The sequence below is a fragment of the Gadus chalcogrammus genome, chromosome 14 (genome assembly GCF_026213295.1).
Source record: "Gadus chalcogrammus isolate NIFS_2021 chromosome 14, NIFS_Gcha_1.0, whole genome shotgun sequence".
In the NCBI taxonomy this organism is placed as follows: domain Eukaryota; kingdom Metazoa; phylum Chordata; class Actinopteri; order Gadiformes; family Gadidae; genus Gadus; species Gadus chalcogrammus.
The window spans coordinates 4,412,566-4,438,519 of NC_079425.1; the positions used below are offsets into that span (position 1 = coordinate 4,412,566).

The window sequence follows — 25,954 nt, forward strand, 5'->3', positions numbered from 1 at the left end:
CACCGCGTTCTGCGCATGCGCGGCGGCGCACCGAATATGGCGGCTTGCATCTGATGGAAAGTGAGGATCTCTCGTCTAAATGCCTTGTCGTCCACACGGTGCGTAGGCTTCGAGTTTTACCATTCGTTTCTTCTTCTGGGAGCTGTTTGTTTCGGGTGGGTTGCGTTGCCAGGAAATAGACTGAGAAATAGGTGTACTTATTTATTACGAAATGCGATAGGAAAAAGGAGCGTGTGTGTGTGCGTGCGTGTTCGTGCGTGCGCGTACGTGTGTCTACGTGTGTCTGTGTGTGTTTGTGTGTGCGTGTGTGTGTGTTTGCATGTGTGTGTGTGTGTGTGTGTGTGTGTGTGTGTGTGTGTGTGTGTCTGTGTTTGTGTCTGTGTTTTGCAGACGTAGATCTTCGTGCGCATGATAGCCTACATTGTCGAGTTGACGGCCGAAGGCAGCTCCCCTGGGAATCTAGGTTTTTCCTTTTTGACAGCAGAGAGAGACATGGGGAATGTAAAAAGATCCGCGTTGTCCGGATTGAATGACACTGTATTGATATAGCAGACTGTGTGTTGATACGTTGTGGACCACACGCCTTTACGCGCATTGGCCCGCCCACTAAACGTGTCCATCATAAGAAATACGCCACACTTCTAAAATCCTTATCCTTATCCTGGTCCACACACTGGTCTCACCGTCATTAAACTAATCCTCGTTTGATTTCATTAACGGTTCTGTAAGTCACACCTACGAAGTGCATTCGATAAAACGATTAAGCGTTTTCTATCAAGTGTTTGGCCAATATTATTTATGTAGACTAATTCTATTATATCATAGAAAATGTATGTTTTTCGCTATTGCTAGACTAAACTTCACGCAGTGTTTGAAGGTTGAAAATAGATGGAGTAGCAGATCTCTGAATATGTGTGAATATTTGTGAATGGCGTAAAGTTTTGTCTATAGTTTGGGTGGGCAGTCGATAATTCAATGAGATGACAGTATTGCATCCAAAGATGGTGGTGGATGTGGATACATTGGTTGTTGTTTAGGTGGAGCTGGTGGATGTGGGGACATTGGTGATGCTGGTGTTTGTGGAGATGGTAGGGGTTGTGATGGTGGAGTGGACGGGTCCTGCGGTTGTCTTGATGGTGGTGTTGTCGGGGATTAGTGGATTTCATGAAGATGGTGGATGGTGTTGGTGGGGTTCGAGGTGGCGTTGGTGGTGTAGAGGTGCCGGTGGAGTTTGACAGTTGGGTTAGAGGTGGTGCCGGTGATCGGTTGTGTAAGAGGTGGAGTCGGGGGGGGGGGGGATATGGTGGTGGTGTATGAGGCGGTGGTGGTGGGGGTGGTGGTGGTGGTGGTGGTGGTGGTGGTGGTGGTGGTGGTGGTGGTGGCATGAAGGTTGTAAAAGCGAAGTGCTTCCTGGTCGGCTGGAGGGGCGGGGGAAGGGGAAGGAGGGAGGCGGGGGAGGGCGGGGGAGGGCGGGGGAGGCAGAGGGGCAGACAGACCAAACTACAGCTGCAGTCTGGGACTGGACACTCAGGGCCGCTCAGATCCTTTTCATGTTGTCTGAAGAGCCCCCCCCCCCACCCACCCACCCACGCCTTCCCAGCGTTGACTTTACGGCGTCCAGGAATCTTTATGACCCCCGAGGAGACACAGTCCCTCGTGGACAGAGGGCCCTGGAGACACCCGCAGACACACTACACTGCATGTTGGACTGACTCAGAGGTTTCGAAAGAAGACCCTTTGGAGAATTAAACAAGGCTTGACTTTTGTGTAGGTGTCTTTGGTCTGGAGGGGATCCGTGATCCACCGTCTTGGGTTTGGATTCAGGGATTAGGATTGCCGCAGCAGACCCCATGTTCCTGATTCAGTCCACCATGACTGAATCAGGCTTCTGAACCCACTCTGGTAACTCGCTTTTTTGAAATTCGAACTTCGTCCTTTGTAAATGCTTTCTTGTGATGACGCAGTGACCGTTAATTTACAGTAGAACATTTATTTCACAGGCTTTGTTATTCTCTCTCTTTATTACTCTGCTTTGTTAAATGCTCTATGCTGATTGGACAATTAGGGGATTCAATGGTCTGCTATTTCTGTATAACACACTGCAGTAGCAAATAACAGGCGTTGCTATGGACACTGTTTCCAACTGTTACAGTCTAAAGGACACTTTTTTGTTGGGGAAGCATCCTTCAGAAATTATTTTTAAGTGAATTAAATCATTTTTCGTTGCTATATTTTGTGGGAAATTATTATATAGTGCTTGACATATTGTTAATGCTCTCTTTAAAATGTGAATACAATTTCTGACTGATATCTTCAGTTTGAATTATAATGCCTTGGTGTAGAATGCACAATGTACAATTGTGCACAATACCAGACATTTATATCTATTCTATTTAATTAAATAAAACTCTAAATACAGACAGACAAAGAATTGGGGAGTAATTACTCATTTATATATTAGCTATGTATTTGCATGAAACTAAAATGAGTTCACAGTCCTAATGTGCTAGTAATGATTCAGCACTGATGATTATGCCTTTCATAACAGGATTAGTCAACTATGAAGTCCCTGAAAAAGGGTGGTTAGGCAGATGTTGGTGTCGTCCTAAACTAAAGCATTTGTCCATTCATTGCAAGGATTGTGCAATTCGGGAATCTCCATTTATCTGATGTATAGAAATGCTGCTCAATGCAACACTAGCACACCTTATCCATGAGGTTATACATATCCTTACCCCATCCTACTTACCTTATCATACCATACATAACTAGACCTTACCTTAACTTATCGAACCAAACCTTACTAGACCTCACCCCACCATACCTTACCTTATCCTATCATACCTCACCATGAAATGAATATAATCGTTGTCAACTGCTTCTCGGTGTTTACAGCTAATTGGTTGTGTTCCCCCACCCCCCCTCGGCTCTGATTGGCTGGCCACCATGGGCAGGACCCCCAACCGAGGTAAACATTTGCCTTCGTCACTTTATATTCCCTCCTTCACGGCTCGCACAGCGAGGAGACACCAGTGAGGGCAGGGATCAGATTCAGGGTTAGGGTTAGCGAGGAAACTCAAACCAGGGTTAGAGAGGAAGCATTACCCGGGCTAAACACAGAGACAGAAACAAACCTACGACAAACCAGGAACCGACAAAACCGGGGCAGACACTCAGGAGCTTAAATACACAGCACAGTGAGTACCGAGCTACTAAGGCATTAACACAGGTGACATGCGTCTCGCTATAATTATAGGAGTCTCTGTGTGTCTGTTCACCCCATCGACTCCTCATTCGGCGGGTGTGAGGAGCCCAGGAGGTGCAGGGTCGTGGGTGGGGTTGATTGGCGGAGCGATTGGAGGAACGGTCCTCGAGGAAGCTGGGAGCCCCCATATGGGAGGCTGAGCAGTCGGCCTGTATGGTGCGGGCACGCTTTGAGATGGCACTGCACTTGTTACAGTGACAACACCCCAAACACAGGAAATACAGGTAGTGAGTGGAAGGGGGCAGGATTGTTCTGACTAGTTTACTTAAAGGTTTGGCTTGTTTTAGACCCCGGGTGTTTTTGTTGACATTGCGTATGCAAAGGTATCAATCAGATGTGATTTGTTGTAGGTATTGGTGTGTATACACAGAATTAAAACCACTGGATTTATTTCTTTGTGGGCACTATTGGAGAAAGCTCCCTAGCCAGGGCAGCTTGTGTGCGCTTACTTGTGTAGGACAAACAAAGACACAGTTCTGGGAGCTGCTTAACACTTGTTTCAAATATAATTGATGTTGATTGATGGCCTACTGCCCAATTCTAGAACGCTTCTACAACGTGAAAGTTGAGTTGAACGAAGATCCCGGCAAATTTACATCTCGACATAGAAAATGTTGTCAATTAATATGCATCAACATAGCGGTACATTGGCCAATTGTTTGCGTTAGGAATAAAGACAACTAAAGAAAAAGTTAATCAGTCTTCCTCTGTATGTTCCTCTGTAACTTCAGACCCTAAAGAGGAGAAGAAGGAGAAGAGAGGAACCATGACTACAGGCTCGGCTGTCAACCAATCCACTGGTTCGACCTCTAACCTCTTTCGCACCATTGACTTCCTGTTTATAACCACTTCCTGTTGTAACCATGTGGTAAAAGCAGACCTATAGAACCAAACAACATACAAATGCATCATACCACCGTAACACAACCCTAACTACTCTATATACTAGCATTTTAGCATGCAGCAAAAGGGTAACTAATAATATTGCAAATCCTTCGGTTGTATCCTTTCGCCGTGTCTCTCGTGTCCGTCAGTAACCTCTGCTCTGTGCCTCCTCTGACAGAATCCTTCAGCTGGGAGGAGTACCTGAGGGAGACCTCCTCTGTGGCCGCTTCTCCCAGCTGTTTCAGACAGGTAGTCTCTCCCTCTCTCTCTCCCTTTCTCTCTCTCGCTCTCTCTCCCTCTCTCTCTTCCTTCCTTTCTCTCTCTCGCTCTCGCTCTGTCTTTTGCTCGCTCTCTGTCTCTGTGTGTCCATCTCTCACAATCTCTTTCTCTCTCGCTCTGTCTATCTGTGTCCATCTCTCTCTCTGTCTCTCTCGCTCGCTCTCTTTTGCTCTCTTTCTGTACCTCTGCATCAATCTCTGTCTCTCTCTCTCTCTCTCTCTCTCTCTCTCTCTCTCTCTCTCTCTCTCTCTCTCTCTCTCTCTCTCTCTCTCTCTCTCTCTCCCTCTCTAGGTTCCATGTGTTTCAGACAGCTATAGTCATTGTTCACCCTTCCAACAACATGAACCCCCTCACCCCTTCATACACAGCCTTGGTCTCCGTGCTAAACTGAAGAGCATATTGAACGTGGAGGCCCCTGTGTGTGTTGTGCTCCAGTCCAGGGGCCCCCCCACCAACGACTTCAAGGCGGGGATGAAGCTGGAGGCCCGAGACCCCCGCAACTCCCACTCGGTGTGCATCGCCACGGTGATGGGCATGATGGGCACCCGGCTGCGCCTGCGGCTGGACGGCAGCGACAACACCAACGACTTCTGGCGGCTGGTCGACTCGTCGGACATCCAGCCAATCGGGACGTGCGAGAGGAAGGGCGACATGCTGCAGCCGCCGCTGGGTGAGAGAGTGAGCTCTCCTCTGATTGGTCTGCTCCCGGGCGCTGGCTGTGTTGTTTCCCTGGTAACGTGACGGAGGCAACGCGTTGCCCCGTTGTTGCCGTGGTGATATTGTTACGGTTGTAACGTTGTTACTTTGCTGAGGGGTTACTGTGGTCCCGTTGTTGCTGTGACGATGGTGAAATATTGTTTTTGTGTTGTTACCCTGGTAACATCGTTACCAGGCTTGCAACGGTACCACAGACAGTATAGTGCAGTGGTAGCTTTACTATGTTAGCATTTGGAGTGTGGTAATGTTGTTACCAAGCTAACATTTGGAGGTGGTATTGTTTCCATGGTAACATGACGATGTTTGGAGGACTGAGGTAATGCTGTTACCCTGGTCACATTTGGAAAAACATTGGTAGTATTGTTGCTATGGTAACATTTGGAGGACTATGGTAATGTTGTTACCATGGTAACATTCGGAGGACTGTGTTCCTGTGGTTACTATGGTAACCTTGTTGCCATGGTTCCCAGGCTTCAGGATGAACGCGTCCTCCTGGCCCATGTTCCTCCTGAGGACGCTGAGCGGGGCGGAGATGGCGCCGGCCGCCGCCTTCAAGAAGGTAGGTGTGTGTGTGTGTGTGTGTGTGTGTGTGTGTGTGTGTGTGTGTGTGTGTGTGTGTGTGTGTGTGTGTGTGTGTGTGTGTGTGTGTGTGCGCGTGAGTGTGGTTTCCTAGTCTATTTACACTCATGTCTTTATTTGCATGTGTGTGTTTGTGTTTTGTGTGTGTCTGCGTCTGTGTGTGTGTGTGTGTGTGAGTGCGTGAGTGTGGTTTCCTAGTCTATTTATACATTTCTTTATTTGCATGTGTGTTTGTGTTTTGTGTGTGTGTGTGTGTGTGTGTGTGTGTGTGTGTGTGTTTTTGTGCGTGAGTGCGGTTTCCTTGTCTATTACACTCATGTCTTTATTTGCTTCTGTGTCTTTGTGTTTTGTGTGTTTGTGTGTGTGTGTGAGTGTGTGAGTGCGTGAGTGTGGTTTCCTAGTCTATTTACACTCATGTCTTTATTTGCATATGTGTGTTTGTGTTTTGTGTGTGTGTGTGTGTGTGTGTGTGTGTGTGCGTGTGTGTGTGCGTGTACGTGCCTGCGCTAAAGGAGCCGTCCAGCCCTCTGAAGAACCACTTCCTGCCGGGCATGAAGCTGGAGGCGGTGGACAGGAAGAACCCCTACCTCATCTGCCCGGCCACCGTGGGCGAGGTCAGAGGTCAGGACATCTTCGTGATGTTCGACGGATGGCGGGGCGCCTTCGACTACTGGTGCCCGTGTCACTCCCGGGACATCTTCCCGGTGGGCTGGTGCTTGCTGACCAAGCACAGCCTGCAGCCGCCCGGAAACTTCTGTGAGTACCCCCACATCCCTTTGGAATGTAAGCTGACACTTAACCCAAAGTGAATGGTTTGAGGTACAGGGCATTAAGGAGCAGGTAGGGGTTAGACAGTACAGAGACAGGTCATTAAGGGGAAGGTAGGGGTTAGACAGTACAGAGACAGGTCATTAAGGAGCAGGTAGGGGTTAGACAGTACAGAGACAGGTCATTAAGGGGAAGGTAGGGGTTAGACAGTACAGAGACAGGTCATTAAGGAGCAGGTAGGGGTTAGACAGTACAGAGACAGGTCATTAAGGGGAAGGTAGGGGTTAGACAGTACAGAGACAGGTCATTAAGGAGCAGGTAGGGGTTAGACTGTACAGAGACAGGTCGTTAAGGAGCAGGTAGGGGTTAGACAGTACAGAGACATGGCATCAAGGTGCAAATTAGGGTTATACAGAGTTGTTTAAATCAAAGAAGAAATATGTGAGATTTGATTTTCCTTTACAATGCTGAAAAATGTTCATAACTGTGTGAACATCACAAATCCCACGGGATCTGATCTTTTATATTCTGAATGGGGGACATTATTTTGTGGTCATAAATCAGATAAAGGCCGGATTTCCTGCAATGTGAACTCAGTATGAACGGTCACAAGGGAATTCATGCGAATGTTACGTCACTGTAAATAGATGTTATCAGAATTCTGTGCTTGCGGGAGTCAAGTTCAAATTGAAATCTGATATTTTCAATATTTAGAAAAATGAAAAACCAAATATTTTTATCTGAGGAAGAAATCTGAATTGAGCAGTAAGGCTTGCAGTGTGATATATGTGTATAACTCATTTTACATTTCACTTCATAATTTCCACCACCTGATGGCAGTGAAAACACATATTCTAAAAGCATCTGAATTGTCACTTTATGTTTGAGATGATTGCTATGTGTCAACCTTTCTATTAGACCTTCAAAGTCTAATTATAAAAGCTATTATAAAGCTGTCCACGGTTGATGGCGATAAAAAAACTCCAGTTTACACCATTTGAGTTAATTATTGTATTATAGAGGTCAGTACAGGCTCAGTTTCCAATATAAACTTCCCCTTCAAATGCCATTGCTGAGCCAGTTTTCTCCACACATAACAGTTTATTTACATTTTTGAATGTGTGAATGTCATGAATGGTATTAGAGTGTGGCGCTCAGCATATGGCCGTGATGGACAGTGGGAGGTTTATGTTTGACGGTTGGTTCAGTTGGTTCTGATTTGTTCAGTGAGCCGTGTCTGACCTGGTCCGACCCTGCCTAGCCCCGCCCCCCTCAGCTACTGACACTTCCTGCTCACAATCTATTTCCATATCGCGGCCCCTTTCCTGGGCTTCATTTCAACATCTTGATGTGTTGAAATCTACGTTCGAGTAGAAATTGTTTCTGTAGTTAATAGGGGTGTAACGGTGCACAAAGATCTCGGTTCGGTACGTACCTCGGTTTTGAGGTCACGGTTTGGTTCATTTTCAGTACAGTAAGAAATCAAAATGCTAAATAATATAAATGTGCTTCATAACATGTGCTTCAAGTTGTTCATAACACACTTTTGTGCTTTTTACAATAGGAACATTAGACAATACAAAGCTAGAATTCTGCTCAAAAATATAAAGATTCTGAAATGTAGAAATAAAAATAAATAACATTAGCTCAGACTGTTTTTTTAAAAAAATATATTATCTAATGTGCAACAATGAACAATGGCAACACTAAACAGTTTCAATTTGTTTTGTTGCTCAGATTAAATAACATGAATAAGGCTCAGACTGTTTCTTTAAAAACAAATCTTTTCTCAATCTAATGTGCAACAATGAACAATTGCAAGTTGTTGCTCAGATTAATTTTTACTCCCCCCCCCCCCCATATTCCCGTATACCACAATGCAATGCGGTCGTGTTTTTCCGGAGGAGAAGAAGAAGCTGAATAACCGCGAAAACGAATATATTTAATGATGGAGTCTCCGGCTTTCGTTTAGAAATGTCAACAATTTATTTGGGATTTAACATAGAATATTTAACATTCAAAATTAATTTAAAAAAAACTTGAACAAGGAAATGTAACATTCATCAATACAACCTCCAGCTTTCCTCTTGAGTGCCCGGTTTGTTTACATGACGTGGGCGAATCTGTCTGCGTCACACAAACACCCGGCGCATTTACTGACGCAAATGACGTTTAGAAATGTTCAGCGTAGTGTCAGAATTCTCGTTTGTTCGTTCCCTAAATAGTGCACTATATCATGAACACTATATAGGGAATAGTGAGTGAGTGAATAGGGACCGATTTCGAACACGGCTACGGTGGGCGCAACTGTGCATGTGCGGCCGCAGCATGTTCCACACATGCGGTCCTCTACTTAATATGTCCGTATGGAAACTCATTCGGTACGCCTCCGTACTGAACCGAGCACCCCGTACCGAAACGGTTCAATACAAATACATGTACCGTTACACCCCTAGTAGTTAACGATTTTTTACTTTTTTTGTGTAAAAAAAATGCAATTCAGGCAAGAGATTTTACATAAATATAAATATGATATTATATATATAATAATATAAACGATTTTAAAGGAATGTTTGTAGTCATAAATATATGGCCTGCTAAGCCTTTTGAGACTTCACGTGTGAATAAGGGCTACACAAAATGTTTTGAATCAAATTTAATTTAAATTAAATTGAATTGAATCGTAGAAAAAATTTATAAATGCTGTTCTTTCTATATTAATGCTGTTCTTGCTGTAATGGTTGGTCGATTCATGAATTGGTTTTCTACATCCATGAAAAATGACTACAAATAACAGTAGTGTTTAAGACATTTTAAGCAATTAGATTGAACCAGAGCTAGAGTAAATGTTTGGGTCTTTTATTTGTGGGTTAGTTTTAGTTGTTTGTTTTTAAGGGTTTTTATGCGAATGCATGAATTAAACATCAGCATTGTAAATTATACACAAGGTGAGATTTTGATGTTTTCAAATGTCTTTAATTATAGAAACTGGCATGGTACCAGAAATGGTGCTTCGGTATAGTCCAGTTCAGTTTTCCATTATTTATTTTTTGGGCAAAAATCGTCTTTGTCAGCCTGTATTAAGATAGACAAATTAAACCTCAAGCCATTTTCTGAATTAATATTCTTCCCTTAATTAACTATCCTTAATTCTGAATGTAATTTCTATCCACATTGAGGTCATTCGCACAAATTAACCCAAATCTAAAATAAAATGCTGCTTTGATCTAACTTTAAACATACCTTTATTCTGATTAACATAAATTCAGAAAAATGTTTAATAAATACAGAATTCTTTTTGGGGGATTTTTACGCTAAGATAAGCCATTGAAATAGCTCTTTTTAACCCTAGGTCTAGCTCAGGTTATAATGTTTTAATGCTGATGATGATTATGAGCATGTTATACCTAATTACACAAATCGTATGATAAGACTTTTACAATTTGAAACAGATACTAAATTATGAAGAAGAATCGTGCTAATCATAATGGAGCGTTATCTGACATGAATTTCACATGTTTTCAGGAAACGCGTGTCTCTCGAGAAGGATGTATAAATAGTTCTATGTATTTTTTACTCCACAGTGTCATTCAAACACGTGTTTCTATGAATAATTAGAATAACTACAAATTCCATTGTATTGACAATTCACACATCAATTGACAGAGAAACTAAACGGGCAAACCCAACGACTGCCTGATTAATGTTGTACAAATAACTGGTGACTGCCCTCCCACTTCATAAGCCTCAGAATACATTTAGTTTCCTTCTTTGTTAATTTGCTGTTAAGTTGTATACTTTATATCTTAGCAATGCGTGTTTACATTCTGTAGATCGAGAGCTTTTTCTGTGTGCGTTTGTGTTTGTGCTTGTGTGCGTGCGCACGTGCGTGACTTTGTGTGTGCTGGGGTTCATGTGCTAATGAGCAGGTGATTTGGAGAAGAGAGAGAGAGAGAGAGAGAGAGAGAGAGAGAGAGAGAGAGAGAGAGAGAGAGAGAGAGAGAGAGAGAGAGAGAGAGAGAGAGAGAGAGAGAGAGAGAGAGAGAGAGAGAGAGAGATCTTTATGATAATTTCCTGATTGAACTTTGAACCTCATACTTTTATAAAATGTATATGTACGATTTAGAAAAACATTTAAATATTTGGGGTTCAAATGTCTTAGATCCAGAAACCTATTTAAATAATATAAAAACAATCTATGAGCATGACAATGACAACAATGAAAACGATAAATATCACAAGACATTTTCCGTCGCTCTGCGTTGCATCTTAAGGTGATGTTAAACGAGCCCTGTGTAGTTTGTAAGTCCTCTGACTGACACAGTGAGGCTGTTGTGACCGAGGCCTGCTGTTACAGATCCCACACTGGCCAGAGTGGGGGTACACACTGACCACCTCCAGAGCTGCTGGGCTCCGCTCCCTTATGGATGTGTGCGTGTGCGAGTGTGTGTGTGTGTGTGTGTGTGTTTGCGAGTGTTTGTGCGTGTGTGTGTGCGTGTTGGGCTGCATTCTTACTCACTTCGCTCAGTCATGGGTTCCCTGATCCATTTGAACCTTTAGCCCCCCCCCCCCTCCTCCCTCACACACACACACACACACACACACACACACACACACACACACACACACACACACACACACACACACACACACACACCACACACACACACACACACACACACACACACACACACACACACACACACACACACACACACACACACACACACACACACACACACACACACACACACACTCCTCCGAGAGCTCTCCTTGCCCGCTGAGCTCCGCCCCTTCTCGCCCCTCCCCCCTTGTTGAGAGGCAGGTGACGGGTGTGGCCTATCGATACGGCCAACTGATAACATGAATAATAGGCCCCGCCCCCCTTCACACCAGCCCTCCCCCTCCCCTCCTCTCGCCCAGAGCTATGCTAATCTTGCGGCTGCTCATTCACTAGAAAGCGGAGGGGAGGGGGGGGGGGGGGGGGGGCAAGGGGAGGGGGTGCAGGGGGTAGTGGGGGGAGTTTAGCAAGCAGGCATCAGTGCGGGGCTTTGTTGTGGACACACACAGAGAGAGAGAGAGAGAGAGAGAGAGAGAGAGAGAGAGAGAGAGAGAGAGGAAGCCAAGAGTTCATTCAACAGAACCAGGAAGCTGGCGTCTTAAGTTACCGTTGTTGTGGACGCTACTACCACTGCTACTACCAATACTCCTACTACTACTACTACGGTACTTGTACTCCTACGAGGACTACTACTCCCGCCGCCACGACTACTCGTTCCCTTGCTGTGTTTACGGAGCAGTCTGGTCTGAGTGAAGTTTCCTGCCTTGCTTTCCCCCGGTGAGTTTGGTGTGTTTTGGTTCTCGTTTGCTTTGTCCTGTTTCTCTGGGGTTTCCTCTTTTTGCAGCACAATGGGAACTTGTTTGCTTGTGTTAAAAAAACGTTAGTAGCAGAAAGGAGGCTTCCTCATGGCAGAGAGTTACATCTAAAGTGTTTAGGCAGAGTATTTATTAGTTTTGCACATATTTTACAATGTGTAGGAAATTGTGCAACTAATGCAGGGACAAAGTTGTTTTTTTACAAATGTAGTTTGGTACACATTTCAAAGGTAAGAGCATAATAGTTTCTGTTTATAATTTTGCAACAATGATTGAAGACATTGTTCAGCTTTTGTAGTCATTCACCTTTGTAATCAATGCTGCATTCCATTTCGGTCCCCACGACCAGCTCAGTCTCCTAATCTATTTAGGCTGATTTAGATGTTAAATCAACACATGGAGGTACTTGAAACAGTAATATGTTAACCATTATTAAACCTCAGGCAAAGGATGACATGTTTCCACTTCTCAATCTTTTTGCCTCCTCAACGCTTGCAGAAGGAGTTTGAAGGTTTTGTTTTGTTGCAGACAAACTTAACAGGGTGCTCCTACCTGATTGTTCAGTGATGTTATCTGTCTGAGTTTCTGAGTGTGTGCCCATTGTTTCTAAATGAAGACTTTAAGAGTCAGTTGGTCTTCGTTCCAACCACAGCACCGTTTCAGTGTAGCTCATATGGAGTCTTTGATCGCATTATATATCTCGGGCTGGAGGGGCGTGTGTGTGTGTGTGTGTGTGTGTGTGTGTGTGTGTGTGTGTGTGTGTGTGTGTGTGTGTGTGTGTGTGTGTGTGTGTGTGTGTGTGTGTGTGTGTGTGTGTGTGTGTGTGTGTGTGTGTGTATTCTGAATCCGTTACATTATCTTTATAGTGGGGTCTTCACCTGGGAAACCCAGATTTAAATTCCTGCAACCGGTCACATGTGGCACACAATGTGTGTCCATTCACACACACCAAAAAAACACACATACACACACAAACACACACACATAAACATACACTACATACAACGCACATACTGCAGAGTTGAGGCCATGCGCTGCTTTCTTCAAACAAAGTACATGTTGGCAGAGCAGGATGTGTGTGTGTGTGTGTGTGTGTGTGTGTGTGTGTGTGTGTGTGTGTTTGTGGATTAAGTGTGGATGTAATTAGATGAGGGCAAACTGCTCAATTCCCCACCCCCACCGCGAGACAGCAGACACACACACTATGCACATGCCTATCCCAGGTCAACGGGGATGAGATGGGGTTACATGATCAGTACCATATGCGTTGGCCCTGCTAAACACACTCGCATGGGGTTGATGAACATGTGTACCAATAGGTGGATCTAAAGGTCTGCCGGGTGGGACCAAGGTCCAGTCTTACAGAAGCGTGTGTCCTCACTAGTCCTCCTCCATCTGCCTGTCCAACTGGACGGATCCTTTAAGGGGGTAAACATCGGTCTTGGTTGGACAACTGGCTTACTTTAAAACAGTGGTGCGTCTGTGTCCCTCTCCTCTGATCCCAGGGCTTCTCTCTCTCTCTCTCTCTCTCTCTCTCTCTCTCTCTCTCTCTCTCTCTCTCTCTCTCTCTCTCTCTCTCTCTCTCTCTCTCTCTCTCTCTCTCTCTCTCTCTCTCTCTCTCTCTCTCTCTCTCTCTCTCTCTCTCTCTCTCTCTCTCTGTGTATCTCTCTCTCTCTCTCTCTCTCTGTGTATCTCTCTCTCTCTCTCTGTGTATCTCTCTCTCTCTCTCTCTCTCTCTCTCTCTCTCTCTCTCTCTCTCTCTCTCCCTGTCACTCTCTGTCTATGTCTCTCTCTCTTCCCTCTGTCTATGTCTCTCTGTCTGTCTGAGCGTGGCTGTACTCCAGCTCTCTCTCTCGTTTCCCCAATTAAGCAGCCGCTTCCTGGGCGTTGGGGGCCCCGCGGCCTGGTCTGTAGGGAATTCCCTAAACCCTCCGTATTCCCTCCATATCAGCCCCGTTAGGGGACCGCCGTCAGACCCCTGGAGACTCTCTCTCTCTCTCTCTCTCTCTCTCTCTCTCTCTCTCTCTCTCTCTCTCTCTCTCTCTCTCTCCCCCTCTGTCTCAAGCCAAGCTGAAGGTTGTATTGAAATCCGAGATGCTTATCGCTGCATTTCTCTCTCCTTCTCCCTCGCAACCCCCCTTTTCCTCTCTCGTTCATCTTCTAAAACACACAAACACACACACACACACACACAACCACACACACACACACATTGTGTGGATTGTGTGATCTTATCACTCAACAGAGGCAGCTAATGGAAGCTGTGGTGGCGTTTGGGTTCCTTCGTGACAATGCCCTTCCTCTCTCTCTCTCCCTCTCCCTCTCCCTCCCCCTCGGTCTCCCCCTCGGTCTCCCAACACCTTCTCTTTGCTCCTGGAGATTGGTTTGCTCCAAGGGGAATTATATCTTTTTCGAAGTCTTTTATCTTCCAGGGGATTTAGAAAATCGGTGGTACATAACGTGTGCGCCTGATTAGAACGTCATTCATACACAAAGTGAATCGTGCCGTATTCAGCGTTGAGGATAATTCAGCATTACGGAAAAGAAAGAGAGCCAAAGCCTGGGTTCAGAAGGGGGCTCCCCAGGCCGGACTCCAGGGGCAGGTGACTTCTGACCCTCAAGACAGTTAGCAGAGCGGCCAAAGACAAAGCAGCTGCCACTCCATCCATCTCCTCGCTCCACTGCTCTATTATTCATTATTCTGCCTTTTCTTTGTCTTTCTCCCCAAACGTCTTCTTCTTCTTGGGGGGGAAATTGGCCAATCACAAATGCCCATCCCCAGGTTTTATTTTAATGTGTTTTCAACACATGATGGAAAAGCGTCAAAAGCCTGCTGGGGGAATTTATGCTATTTTGGCGTAATCAAACATAATCAGGATGTGATGCGCTACACGCTGGCATCAACAGTCAACAACTGTGACAAGTAGCATGCTAAACATTATCAGTGCAATTTGACGCGGAAGGTGTTAAGTGTGACTGTAATTGTTAACTATTTGTTGCTTTTTGTTTGCGAGAATTTGCATTGGATGGGCGGATATTATGTTCATTTAGTTGCTCTGGTTTTCTTTGCATGGAATGATAATTGTAATGATTTTATTATCCATGATGTTACATTTGACATTATTTATTCCCAGACCCAATAGACGTAACAGATTTTACTATTTCCACAATATGTGCAACATCTAGAAGCCATAACTGGTTTGTTACAAAGGAAAGAGCCTCAGACACTGGGACTTCTGCCTGACCTTGAAGTGAACAGTGGTTAGGTTAACAACACTGTGATAAATTACCATGTTGACAAGACCGCCATGCACACATTCATCTTGTCTGGACTTATTTTGTTAAAGTTGTATACAGTCTAGACTCCATGGTCTAGACATGAAAACCAAGCTTGTTCTGTCCATTTTTTCTTCCCTGTTCTTATAGAGATAGTGAAACAAAACTAACTTATATAAAAATAATACTTGAAATCAAACTAACTGTATTTTATCGAAGGTATAAAAAAAAAAGACTAGTCAAAACCCTTTCAAATCTGAAGAAAATGGGTTCAAGAAAATTAAAAGTTTTTCGTCAAACTGAACCACTGAAAAGAGTTGTGGGATTCTCTGCCTATCCAGTGATTTAAGTGTAAAAACAATGTGGCGCCCTAATTAGATTTCATATAATTAAAAGAGTATCAGGTTAATTACATCCAGGCCTCTACCTTGATATAAAAACAGGACTGTGTTTTGTCAGTTGTCAGTTACTCTTGCTGTCAGTCTTGGAGTGATTATTCACAATCTGTCTTTACTATTTAAAGCGTGTCATTCAACATCCACGCAAACATTATTCACAAATGCAGCGGTTTCCTGAGTGAAACCAGACTTGGGTTAAGAAGACCTCTAAACATTAGCAAGATGCGTAGGCCTACTTTATTCAAGAAGTTTGCTTTGTACAGAGCAGAAAAGATTAATAAAATCAAGACAAAAAACAACCCGAAACAAAATATAATTTTACAATTACATTACAGTAAATTAGTAATTACAGTGCTACATGTTAAGTAACAACAACACTATGTGTTCAGGGGAACATGTGCAGTAAAAACAACAGTATATATGTTCAGAGTTACAGTATGTTCACTAAAGTGTTCATTAAATGCGTAAAGAGTAACATGTTAAGTACGACAACACTATATGCTTCCAGACTAACATGTTCAGTCGAACCAACCCACTCTGCGTCCAGAGCAAAGACTCCGGTACATTTCCACAGAGTCAAACCACCCCTAACACCTCCCCCCCCCGCCTCCTCTTCGTCTTCGTCTTCCTCCTGTGTTCCAGTCACCCTTCCCAGCGCGCTGCTGGCGCCCGTCTCCTCCTCCTCCTCCTGCTCCTCCTCGCTGGCCACCCGGCGCTCGTCCGCGACCAGCGGCTCCTGCTCCTCCATGCAGACCTCGTACCGGCTGCCCAACCCGCTGCCCCCGCTGCCCGTCCGCAAGGGCGTGCGCGGCCGGCGGCCCAAGCTGCAGACCATCGCCCTGCTGAAGGCGGCGGCGGAGGCGGCGGCGGCGGCGGCCGAGGCCCACGGCTCCGCCCACGGCGCCGGGCCCCCGCTGGCGCCCAGGATCCACAAGAAGAGGGGCCCCAAACCCGGCAGCAAGGTGAGGGCCGTACCCCTCCGCGGCGGGAGTCGGTGTGTCGTGGATTAAGAGCGTTAGGAATAAGAAGAAAAAAATTGAAATAATCGAAATAGTTAAATAAATTACCAAGCAGAGACAAAACGTGACAGATGGGCCTCAGATAGAGTCCTCGACAGGAAGAGAACTGCTGCTACCCACAGATGAACAGGAAGTAGATCCTCCCGCCGCAGTCTGCTGCATTAGTGAAGAGCAGTTGTGTTGTGTTGTGGCAACAGAGAACGTTTCCATCGAGGGGACATCAGTAGTTCAGGGACGTGACTTTACCTCAGGGTTGTCGTTGGGACACACTAGTACTGCTAGTGTCCACACGCTGTGGAGTTCAGCTCCGGCGGACCACAACAAGCTAAACGGTGACATTTGACTGTAAGGATACTTTAATGAAGCATTGATTAGGTAATGCAGTAATAATAAGCATTATGTGTTAACATTAGCGTAGGGATTAGGGTAAGGGTTAAACCCATGGCAGGCATGCAAACGCACTAAGTGCACTTAGACATAATTGGTAAAAGGAATCCATTTCTATAGAATCATAACCTTTTACATTTGAGCACATTCTCTCCACTTCACTGACGGTTGGATGCAGCCGACCGTAAACCAAACACAAACTCACCTGGAGGAGGGTTTGAGTTTTCCTCTCCTGTGAGCGTGCAGGCCTGCAGCAGAGAGCTAACGGCAGGGCGGGGTGCCTTTGTTTTGTCCCCCAGAGGAAACCCCGGGTGGTGCAGTCGCTGGGGGGGTCGACCGTCGCCACGCCGACCCCGGAGACCCGCTTCAGCTCCAGCCACGCTTCAACAGACAGTAACCATAGCAACGGCTCGAACGTAGTCTGCACAGGTAAATCAGTAAACACGCAGCACCTCTCTCTGACGTTGATGTGTCCAGCCCCCAACAACTAACTAAGTGTTCTTTACGTTGACATGTACACTAAATGTGTTTGAGTCAAAACTTGGTTGGCAAAGCGGCAGCCGAGCATTCAGGCAGCATTTCCCATGGATTGTTCTCTTTTAAGTCTACTTTAAAAGGTTTGATTTGAACAGGGATACACCCACAACTCGAGACTCGCTGGGAGATATATATCTCTCATAACATATATCCAGTTATTCTTCTTCTCTATTTGTGGATTATGTTTCAGAAGTGTTTCAGAATCGTGACACTTCTTGATGATTTACTACAAGTTCGTACTTGTTTGCTTTTTGGATCCATTCAATTCAAATCTAACTGGAATCTTAAAAAACAACAACACCCAAGTCCCACGAGAGCCTACCCCGGTGGAGAGTCCCTCTCTCCCTATCTCGTATCGCCTGGGGCTTCTCTTCTCCCCCCTAGTGTGTGTGTGTGTGTGTGTGTGTGTGTGTGTGTGTGTGTGTGTGTGTGTGTGTGTGTGTGTGTGTGTGTGTGTGTGTGTGTGTGTGTGTGTGTGTGTGTGTGTGTGTGTGTGTGTGTGCGTGCGTGCGTGCGTGCGTGTGAATTAACCTATATCTTTTATCACTGGGCGGTATATGGCTCACGAGGTAGAGCGGGTCGGCTGGTAACCGGAAGGTTGCTGGTTCGATCACCGGCTCCTCCTAGCTAAGGGTCGAGGTGTCCCTGCAAAAGTCGCCTCACCCCCTAACGAGCTGGCTGTCCTCCTTGCGTGGTTGACACCGCCGTCGGTGTGTGAATGTGTGCACGAATGGGTGAATGTTAGGCAAGATCGTAAAGCACTTTGAGTGGCCACTGGTTAGAAAAGCGCTGCATAAATGCAGTCCGTTTACCATCGACCGTTTGATCACCTCGTTCTCCTCCCTAGTGTGTGTGTACACATCAACCTGTATCTCTTATCCCCGGGTTCTCCACCTCTTCTCCCGTGTGTGTGTGTGTGTGTGTGTGTGCGTGTGCGCGTGTGTGTGTGTGTGTGCGCGTGCACATCAACCTGTATCTCTTATCCCTGGTGTTTCTCCACCTCTTCCCTCCCCAGTGTGTGTGTACATCAACAAGCACGGTGACTACGGCCCCCACCTGGACAGGAAGCTGGTGCAGCAGCTCCCCGACCACTTCGGGCCGGCGCCGGTCAACGCGGTGCTGCAGCAGTCGGTGCAGGCGTGCGTGGACTGCACCTACACCCCCGCCGTGCTCCTGCCCTTCCTGCAGAGCCAGGCCCACACGGGCGGGGAGGTCATCCGAGGTAAGCAGGGGCGCAAGTCTGTGGAAAGCCTCAGAAGGCCACTAACTGGCCCTAGAATGGCACGGTAAAAGTGCTAAAACCGCACGGAAACCGTATGGTTTCCGTGCGGTTTAGCACTTTTACCGCGCCATTCTAGGGCCAGTTAGTGGCCTTCTTGGCTTTCCATACAAGTCTGCTTGTGTGGGCAGCGGGACTGAAAAGGTTTGGGGTTGGAGAAGTGAGATGAGGAGTTATTTATAGGATGGATTGAATGCTGGACATACAAAAGTTTTACATTTAGCAGGCGCTTTTATCCCAAGCGGCTTATAATAAGTACATTCGTCCGAAGAAAGAGAAACCATAATATGTAGCTGTCGGTACAGTAAGGACGTTCGTAGAAACGAGTGCCAAGCACTAACAATTGTTAGGTTAACCCATTCCCTGTGTACAACAAAGATCGCTAGGATACGTTTCTCCGTTTTGTTCCTGAGAAACGATTTTCAGTGTAGGCCAGCGGTTGTCACCTGATCCAGCCTCAGGTCCCTCATATGACCTCGGCTAGGGTTCTAGGTTCGAACCCCAAAGTTCACTGTCATTGGGGTTTTTTGTTAAGCAAGAGGCCCTAGTGACTCGTCGAGTAATATGTTGCTCCAGATTCCATCTGGTTTACTGTTAGTATGGGAGGAGTAGCATGGCGGCTACGAGGTTCTCTACTCCCAGACGACGGAAGGGGTTTGACGGCGTCTGAGACAGGCCGCTTCTTCTGACCTGATTCCTGATTTAAAAGAAATGCAATATGGTCGAGAAAATTGGTTTAGGCCCATAATCATGGGAGACATATGTGTCGCCTGGCCACTGTTTGTGTGTGTGTGTGTGTGTGTGTGTGTGTGTGTGTGTGTGTGTGTGTGTGTGTGTGTGTGTGTGTGTGTGTGTGTGTGTGTGTGTGTGTGTGTGTGTGTGTGTGTGTGTGTGTGTACTGAATAAGAGATGGAGAGGGGTGCATGTGGGTGTGTGTGTATGTGCTAAACAAGAGACCTAGAGAGTGTGTGTGTGTGTGTGTGTGTGTGTGTGTGTGTGTGTGTGTGTGTGTGTGTGTGTGTGTGTGTGTGTGTGTGTGTGTGTGTGTGTGTGTGTGTGTGTGTGTGTGTAAGAAAGAGGTGTGTGTGAGAGTATATGTGTGTTGAATAAAGAGACGGAGCCAGTAGCAGCTGATGTGAGGGGCGTGACGGTAATGAGAAGTGACGTGTGTGCGTCTAACCTGGCGGAGCCTGGTGGGGGGGGGGGGCTCCCTGGGGGGTCTGGTGTATGGTCGGGCCGGGTGTTTGGGTTCAGACTGGGAGAGGGGGGGAGGGGGGGGGTGGCACTAACAAAAGGCAGCGAGATCCATGGCCTTGGATCTGGGTCAGTTTGGGGTGAGGGTGCTTGGAGATTGAGGGAGAGGGAGGGAGTCGGGGGGAGGGAGAAGGAGGGAGTCGAGGCGGGGGGGGGAGTCGGGGGGGGGGGAGGGGACTTAGGCGTACCCTGGCTCGCAGAGCGAGGGCATTGGCCCATAAACATCTGCTGTGTCTGGGGTGTGCGTAGTGTGTGTGTGTGTGTGTGTGTGTGTGTGTGTGTGTGTGTGTGTGTGTGTGTGTGTGTGTGTGTAGAGTCTGTCAAGTGTGTGTACTGTGTGTACAGTGTGTGTATTTTGGCTTGCAGAGGGAGGGCATTGGCCCATAAACGTCTGCTGTGTCTGGGTTGTGTGTAGCATTTTTGTGTCGTGCGTGTACAGTGTCTCAAGTGTGTAGTGTTTGTAGTATTTGTGTAGCGTCTGTATGGTGTGTCTAGTGTGTGTAAAGGGAGACGTGTGTGTGTGTTTGTGTGTGTGTGTGTGTGTGTGTGTGCAGGGTTATTGGAAGTTCTAGGGTGGTCGGTTTCCATATCGTTTATTTTTATTTATTTATTTTAAGTCGTGACCCTAAAAATGACACAAGAATTGAATTGAATTGACTTGATGAAAAACCAGTTTATGGCGTAGTTGGAACCCTGGGTGCAGTCTGGGCGGATGTAATCTCCCGATATGTCAGAGATCCGCTGGGTGTGTGTGGAGACGGCCGGTTCATCCTGTGTGCATTGATTGCACAATGCACACAGGTGTGCAGCCGCCCCACCCAGCCCCGGAGTCCAATCAACACACACACACACATACACACACACACACACACACACACACACACACACACACACACACACACACACACACACACACACACACACACACACACACACACACACACACACACACACACACACACACACACAGATTGACAGATGACGTGATGGATGGATGTGCGGATGATGGATGGTCATGCTGCCAGTCTAACCATTATGTCTTTGCTCCGTGTGTGTGTGTGTGTGTGTCCCCCAGTGCGCTCGGACCACGGTATCCGCTACGTGAAGCTGCCGTCGGCCTCGAGCACCTCGTCCGTGCTGCGCTTCCTGGAGACGCTGTGCCAGCACCTGCAGAGCGACTGCCTGTTCAGCTCCCAGCCCTTCAGCCCGCAGGCCAAGAGCCAGCTCTACGAGCGCACCAAGAGCGGTGAGTCCCCGGGACCCCCCGCACGGGTCCCACCGGGGGTGCGTCTGGTGGGGGGAGGGCCTCGCCACACCCTGCAGGGTTAGGAGTTCCATTCCCGCTGGCGCCGTGCATGCGAAGAGTGTTTGCACTCGTGGTATCGATACATTTTAGGCCATATATTTGTTTATTATAGTTATGATTAATATTTCCACGACACTATCTATTTATGTACAATGTAGATATAGTAAATAGAGAGAAAGAGAGAGAGATACTATATTTATAATTAATGAGACGGAGTAGTTAAAAAGAATGATTATTACAGATTTATTTGCAATACTTTTAATGGTTACCCATTTCTGGTTTGGAATGTGTTTACTTCTTCATGAACTGAAATCCATATACTGCTGAGTCCAACTCCGCCAACATCGAGTCATTTACCCCCCTGTTTTACACCCCCCCCCCCCCCCCCCCCCCCCGCCATCAGAACCCCTCCACCACGGGGAGAACGGCCTCTCAGGGGAGGACTCCAAGACGGACATGGTGTCCGCCGCCAGCGGGCGCTCCCTCCGCACGCAGTCGGAGTACCGCTCGCCGCAGACGGAGCGGCCCTTCTACACGCCGCACGCCCGCGCCACGCCCCCCCAGAGGACGCTCAGCTCCAACCCCCCCGACCTGGGACCCCCGCACATCCACCGCCGCGTCGAGGGTAGGCCTCGCGCCACGGCCAACGCAGAAGGCGTTCTGGCTTTCCGTTCAAAAACGTTCCATTAACAGTAACATTAACATTACATTTACGTTACACTTAAGGGGCGCCGTGGTGGCTCAGTCCTTACTGCAGCGACCCGGGTTCGATTCCTGCCCGGGTTCCTTTACTTTATGTCCTCCCCTCTCTCTCTCCCATACCTTACTGTCTATTTCACTCTATCATAATGCATAGAAAAGAATAAATGAATCCTTAAAAAGATAACGTCACACTTATCATGGTATTTTTTGTCCACCAAGTTAGTTGTTAGTTCTGGAACATGCTCTCTTTGAATACACTGATAGTAGTTTGGTTGTGGAAAGACGGGAGGGTAAACGTAACATATGATTTGAACGCGATACATGTGGTGTAAACAAGGCGCAGGAACACAGAGTACACCTTTTGACATGCAAATAGTGCTTCCTCATCCCCCAGCCGCCAGAGGGCACATGGCCTGACCCACACAGAGACGCTTTGCATGCACGCTCCCTTCTGCACACTGCAGTGTGACTCGTTTTGTTTATTGTCACTAAGCAGCTAGCTCGACGACGGGACCTGATCACATGACCCAGGACCGGGAGGGGGCGGGGCCCGCCGCGGCGTCCTGGTCGGTCGATGACGTCATCCGGTTTGTGCAGGAGGCGGACCCCCAGACGCTTGGGCCCCACGTCGAGCTGTTCAGGAAACACGTGAGTTGAGGGGGGGTCTCAGTTCCCACCGGTCTGGTCGCACGCATCGGGCCCCCGGACGCGTGGGACGCAGTCGGGTTGGGGTAGAAACGTGTGAGAAAACTGAACCGAAAAGAGAGGTGGTGGGGGCCCTTCCTGTCTGAAACCACAGCGCCATGAAGACACAGGCTTGGGTTTTGCAAATAAAAAGTATTTTATGCAACTCAATCCGGGGACTTTCTGGCCAACGCTATGATAACGACAGCTGATGGCCCCTTGATTGTCAGCCTTCAGTTGAAGCCCATTAACGCACTTCTTAATGTCTGCTTTGATCAAAGCGACGCAACTGACTGGACCTGTTCTCCTCTCCTCTCCTTTCCTCACCTGTTTCTCTCTCCTTTTCTCAACACTCTTCCTCTCTCACCCTCCCCTCCTCTTCCCCCCCTCTCCTCCTCTCTGCAGGAGATTGACGGCAAGGCGTTGATGCTGCTCCGCAGTGATGTCATCATGAAGTACATGGGCCTGAAGCTTGGCCCCGCCCTCAAACTCTGCCACCACATTGAGAAGCTCAAGCAGGCCAAACCTTAGAGGGCGACCTCACTTCCTGTGGGCGTGTGTTTTTCCGACCGGACACACCCACAAAACAACTATGCTCTATAACACAATCTCGGCGCAGCTCTGCCGCGCCCTGTCTCTCTCTCACTCACACACACACACACACACACACACACACACACACACACACACACACACACACACACACACACACACACACACACACACACACACACACACACACACACACACACACACACACACACATATACAGACACACGCACACACACACACACACCGCGTCCCATGGGATGACAAAATGCTGGCATTGGACATTTTCTTCCGGAAAGAACTTCAGAAAGGACTCAGTGACCCCAGGAGGGAAAGGCCTGGTACCGCAGTGTTCAGACCGCTCTGTTGGTGGACACTAGACCATGTGCTGTAGGGTTTTAAATGCAATAACACAACACTTGACCGATGGCTTCCATACTCGACCGCAGGAACTGTTTTCAGCCGAGCAGGCGAAGATAGGACCACAAGGACGTACAGATCCTGAATGAGATGACACACACCCCGCAGACGTCATGATGCTAAGGAGACCACTCTTCTGAGCTTCATATTCTTTCCGTGTAAACACGTTAGTATGTGTAGATATCTTGTGATCTATTCTAGTACATCTAGTATCTGAAATATTTAAGTGTGCCTGTTCTCTTCCTGTAAGATGTTCCAGGTCAGATGTTTCTCTTTCAGCGTGGACAGATAAAAACAAAGGTGGTTACAAATGTAAAAGGATAGCTTATGAAACGGTTCAGAACGCCCCCGATATAATCAGAACGAGAGAAACTGTTTTGTAAATAGATATGTTGAAAAGTTGTTTTTATACTTTTTTTTTTACTTCTGTATCAAGCGAGCGTCAATGTTTTTTTTGTTGTTGTTCTGCCTGCAATGGATTTGTGTGCAACCTCAGATATCTACAGGTTAATAAGATAACAGCGTACATGTGCTAGTCTTGAAGTAGCCTATTTATCCGTTCATAATGGAGGAAGTGCTCGTTTTCGGAACATTTCAGAACCATGTTTTTGCTTGATTTTGATTGTTTTTTCCCGACAATCTGTTTTCTCTTGTAGCGTTTGTTGCGTTTCGACATCACTGTTGAGAAGTTACAATACTTGAAGCTGTCCTGCTTTAAGGTGAAACTCAGGTTTTGATAGGCCTCATTGTATAGAATTAATTTGATTTGAAACATTGCCAACATTTTGTGTTCATTGCCATACTGCATGCCCAGCAGTTATACATAAATATATTATTGTTATTATATTATTTTGCCTTAAAAACAATGGATACTTATAATCATGTTTTATTGTTGAAAATGTGTTTCATACGTTTTATATGCATCCACACAATTAAACATTTTACAAAATGTCAGTGTTTCAACAATTATTAATAATTCCTATTCTTTTATAATTAATCTGTAATCATAAGCATTTTGTATGTGTGATGTCTAACATGTAGAGTTTCTTGATCTGTTATATGTGACGATATTTTTTTGATATTATGAAAATGTAGCTTTCGTGTTCAACACGAAACTCAAAAGTTTCAATATTCACGATGACCACTTATTTCTAAATCTAGATGTATCTTTCGTAAATGGCAGTAACGGGATGGAAACAGTTTCGGTGTGGTGAATAATAGGCCTAGATAACAGAGGAAACATTGGCACCCAGAGGCCGTATAGATCTACTACATGTACTTCGAAAAATAAATGAACAGACAAGAGTGCATTGAATTTCAACGCAATCACATTTATTGGCTTTTTCTATGCACAGTTACTAAGCCTGATGAGCTGTTCAAATTAATAAGATATAGAATAATGGACTCTTCACAATGTTGTACCCCCCAAAAAATAAATAATCCAAGACTAGGTGTTTCACAGCTCAAAAACATACAAAGGCTTGGAATTAGTCATGTAAAGTTTGAAAAACTTTGTCTCTTTCTCTCTAGCTCACTCTTTTTTATTTAATTTTTTACAAAAGAAAGAATCTGCAACTTTTTTTTCTTTAAAAATATATTTACAGGTTTATACAAAAATACAAAAGTGATTCAAATCTGTTTCAAATCTGATCTGGCTAGAGTTTTAAACATGGAGCATCTCGTTCTTTTTTTAAATGGACAGTTACACCGCCTTCACTCGTTAACTCTTCCCATGTCTGGCTGGCATTATTCCACGCTGTACACCTTTGGATAAAATTCGATTCTGCTCCTCTCACACCTTACCGGGTGGATTGTGTGTTTTCCGATGACGGGGGGAAACAATAGGGGCCTAGAACAGAGACAGATTGACAAGGCTGTTCATTGGTGGATCACATCCCCCTACCCAAGTGTCGATGACGTAAAGAGGCGGGAAAAGGGAGGCCTGATTCTGGTCTCCCTTTGATGGAAACCTTTTAGGTTCTTACGTTTTCTCTTCGCGGTTCTCAGGTGCAGGTAGGAAAACTAAAAATTGCTAACAAATTCTCAATAGCCGTCAATGAGTGTTTAAGTTTAAGGACTAAGACATGTTTAACCAGCTCCATCAATGACGGCTACCCCCCCTGGACAGATTCAGCCTCTTACATGATTTCAGCTCTACTAAACCAATAGGGAAGAATTATCGTAGTACTTGTGTTATATTCACAATATTAGTAATTCAAGAGATTAGTGATATATTATCCAGGTTAAGTGTCGTTAGTTATTTCTTTAGTTCAA

At 46.2% G+C, this 25,954-nt stretch overlaps 1 protein-coding gene across 2 annotated transcripts; it reads left to right on the top strand.

Moving 5' to 3' along the window:
* Positions 1 to 24: 24 nt before the first annotated feature.
* On the top strand, positions 25 to 24,619 carry scml2 (Scm polycomb group protein like 2). 2 transcript variants are annotated; one of them, XM_056608165.1, is made up of 15 exons: positions 25 to 98; positions 1,772 to 1,902; positions 2,896 to 2,968; positions 3,997 to 4,065; positions 4,329 to 4,399; positions 4,865 to 5,099; positions 5,617 to 5,705; positions 6,238 to 6,481; positions 16,186 to 16,505; positions 17,249 to 17,378; positions 18,502 to 18,708; positions 21,095 to 21,265; positions 21,729 to 21,950; positions 22,521 to 22,675; positions 23,117 to 24,619. In XM_056608165.1, the coding sequence occupies exons 3-15, from the start codon at positions 2,947 to 2,949 to the stop codon at positions 23,240 to 23,242; spliced, it is 2,061 nt and encodes a 686-aa protein (XP_056464140.1). In that variant the 5' UTR covers positions 25 to 98; positions 1,772 to 1,902; positions 2,896 to 2,946; the 3' UTR covers positions 23,243 to 24,619. The 2 variants fall into 2 exon arrangements, with proteins under 2 accessions (XP_056464140.1, XP_056464141.1); XM_056608166.1 differs by having other exon boundaries at positions 22,524 to 22,675.
* Positions 24,620 to 25,954: the final 1,335 nt, after the last annotated feature.

Bases quoted from the DNA above. Each gene is read 5' to 3' on its own strand.
- scml2 (XM_056608165.1), top strand. From the start codon at position 2,947: ATGGGCAGGACCCCCAACCGAG. The intron at 17,379-18,501 runs GTAAATCAGTAA...TTCCCTCCCCAG, and splicing joins CTCGAACGTAGTCTGCACAG to TGTGTGTGTACATCAACAAG. The intron at 21,266-21,728 runs GTGAGTCCCCGG...CCCCGCCATCAG, and splicing joins CTACGAGCGCACCAAGAGCG to AACCCCTCCACCACGGGGAG.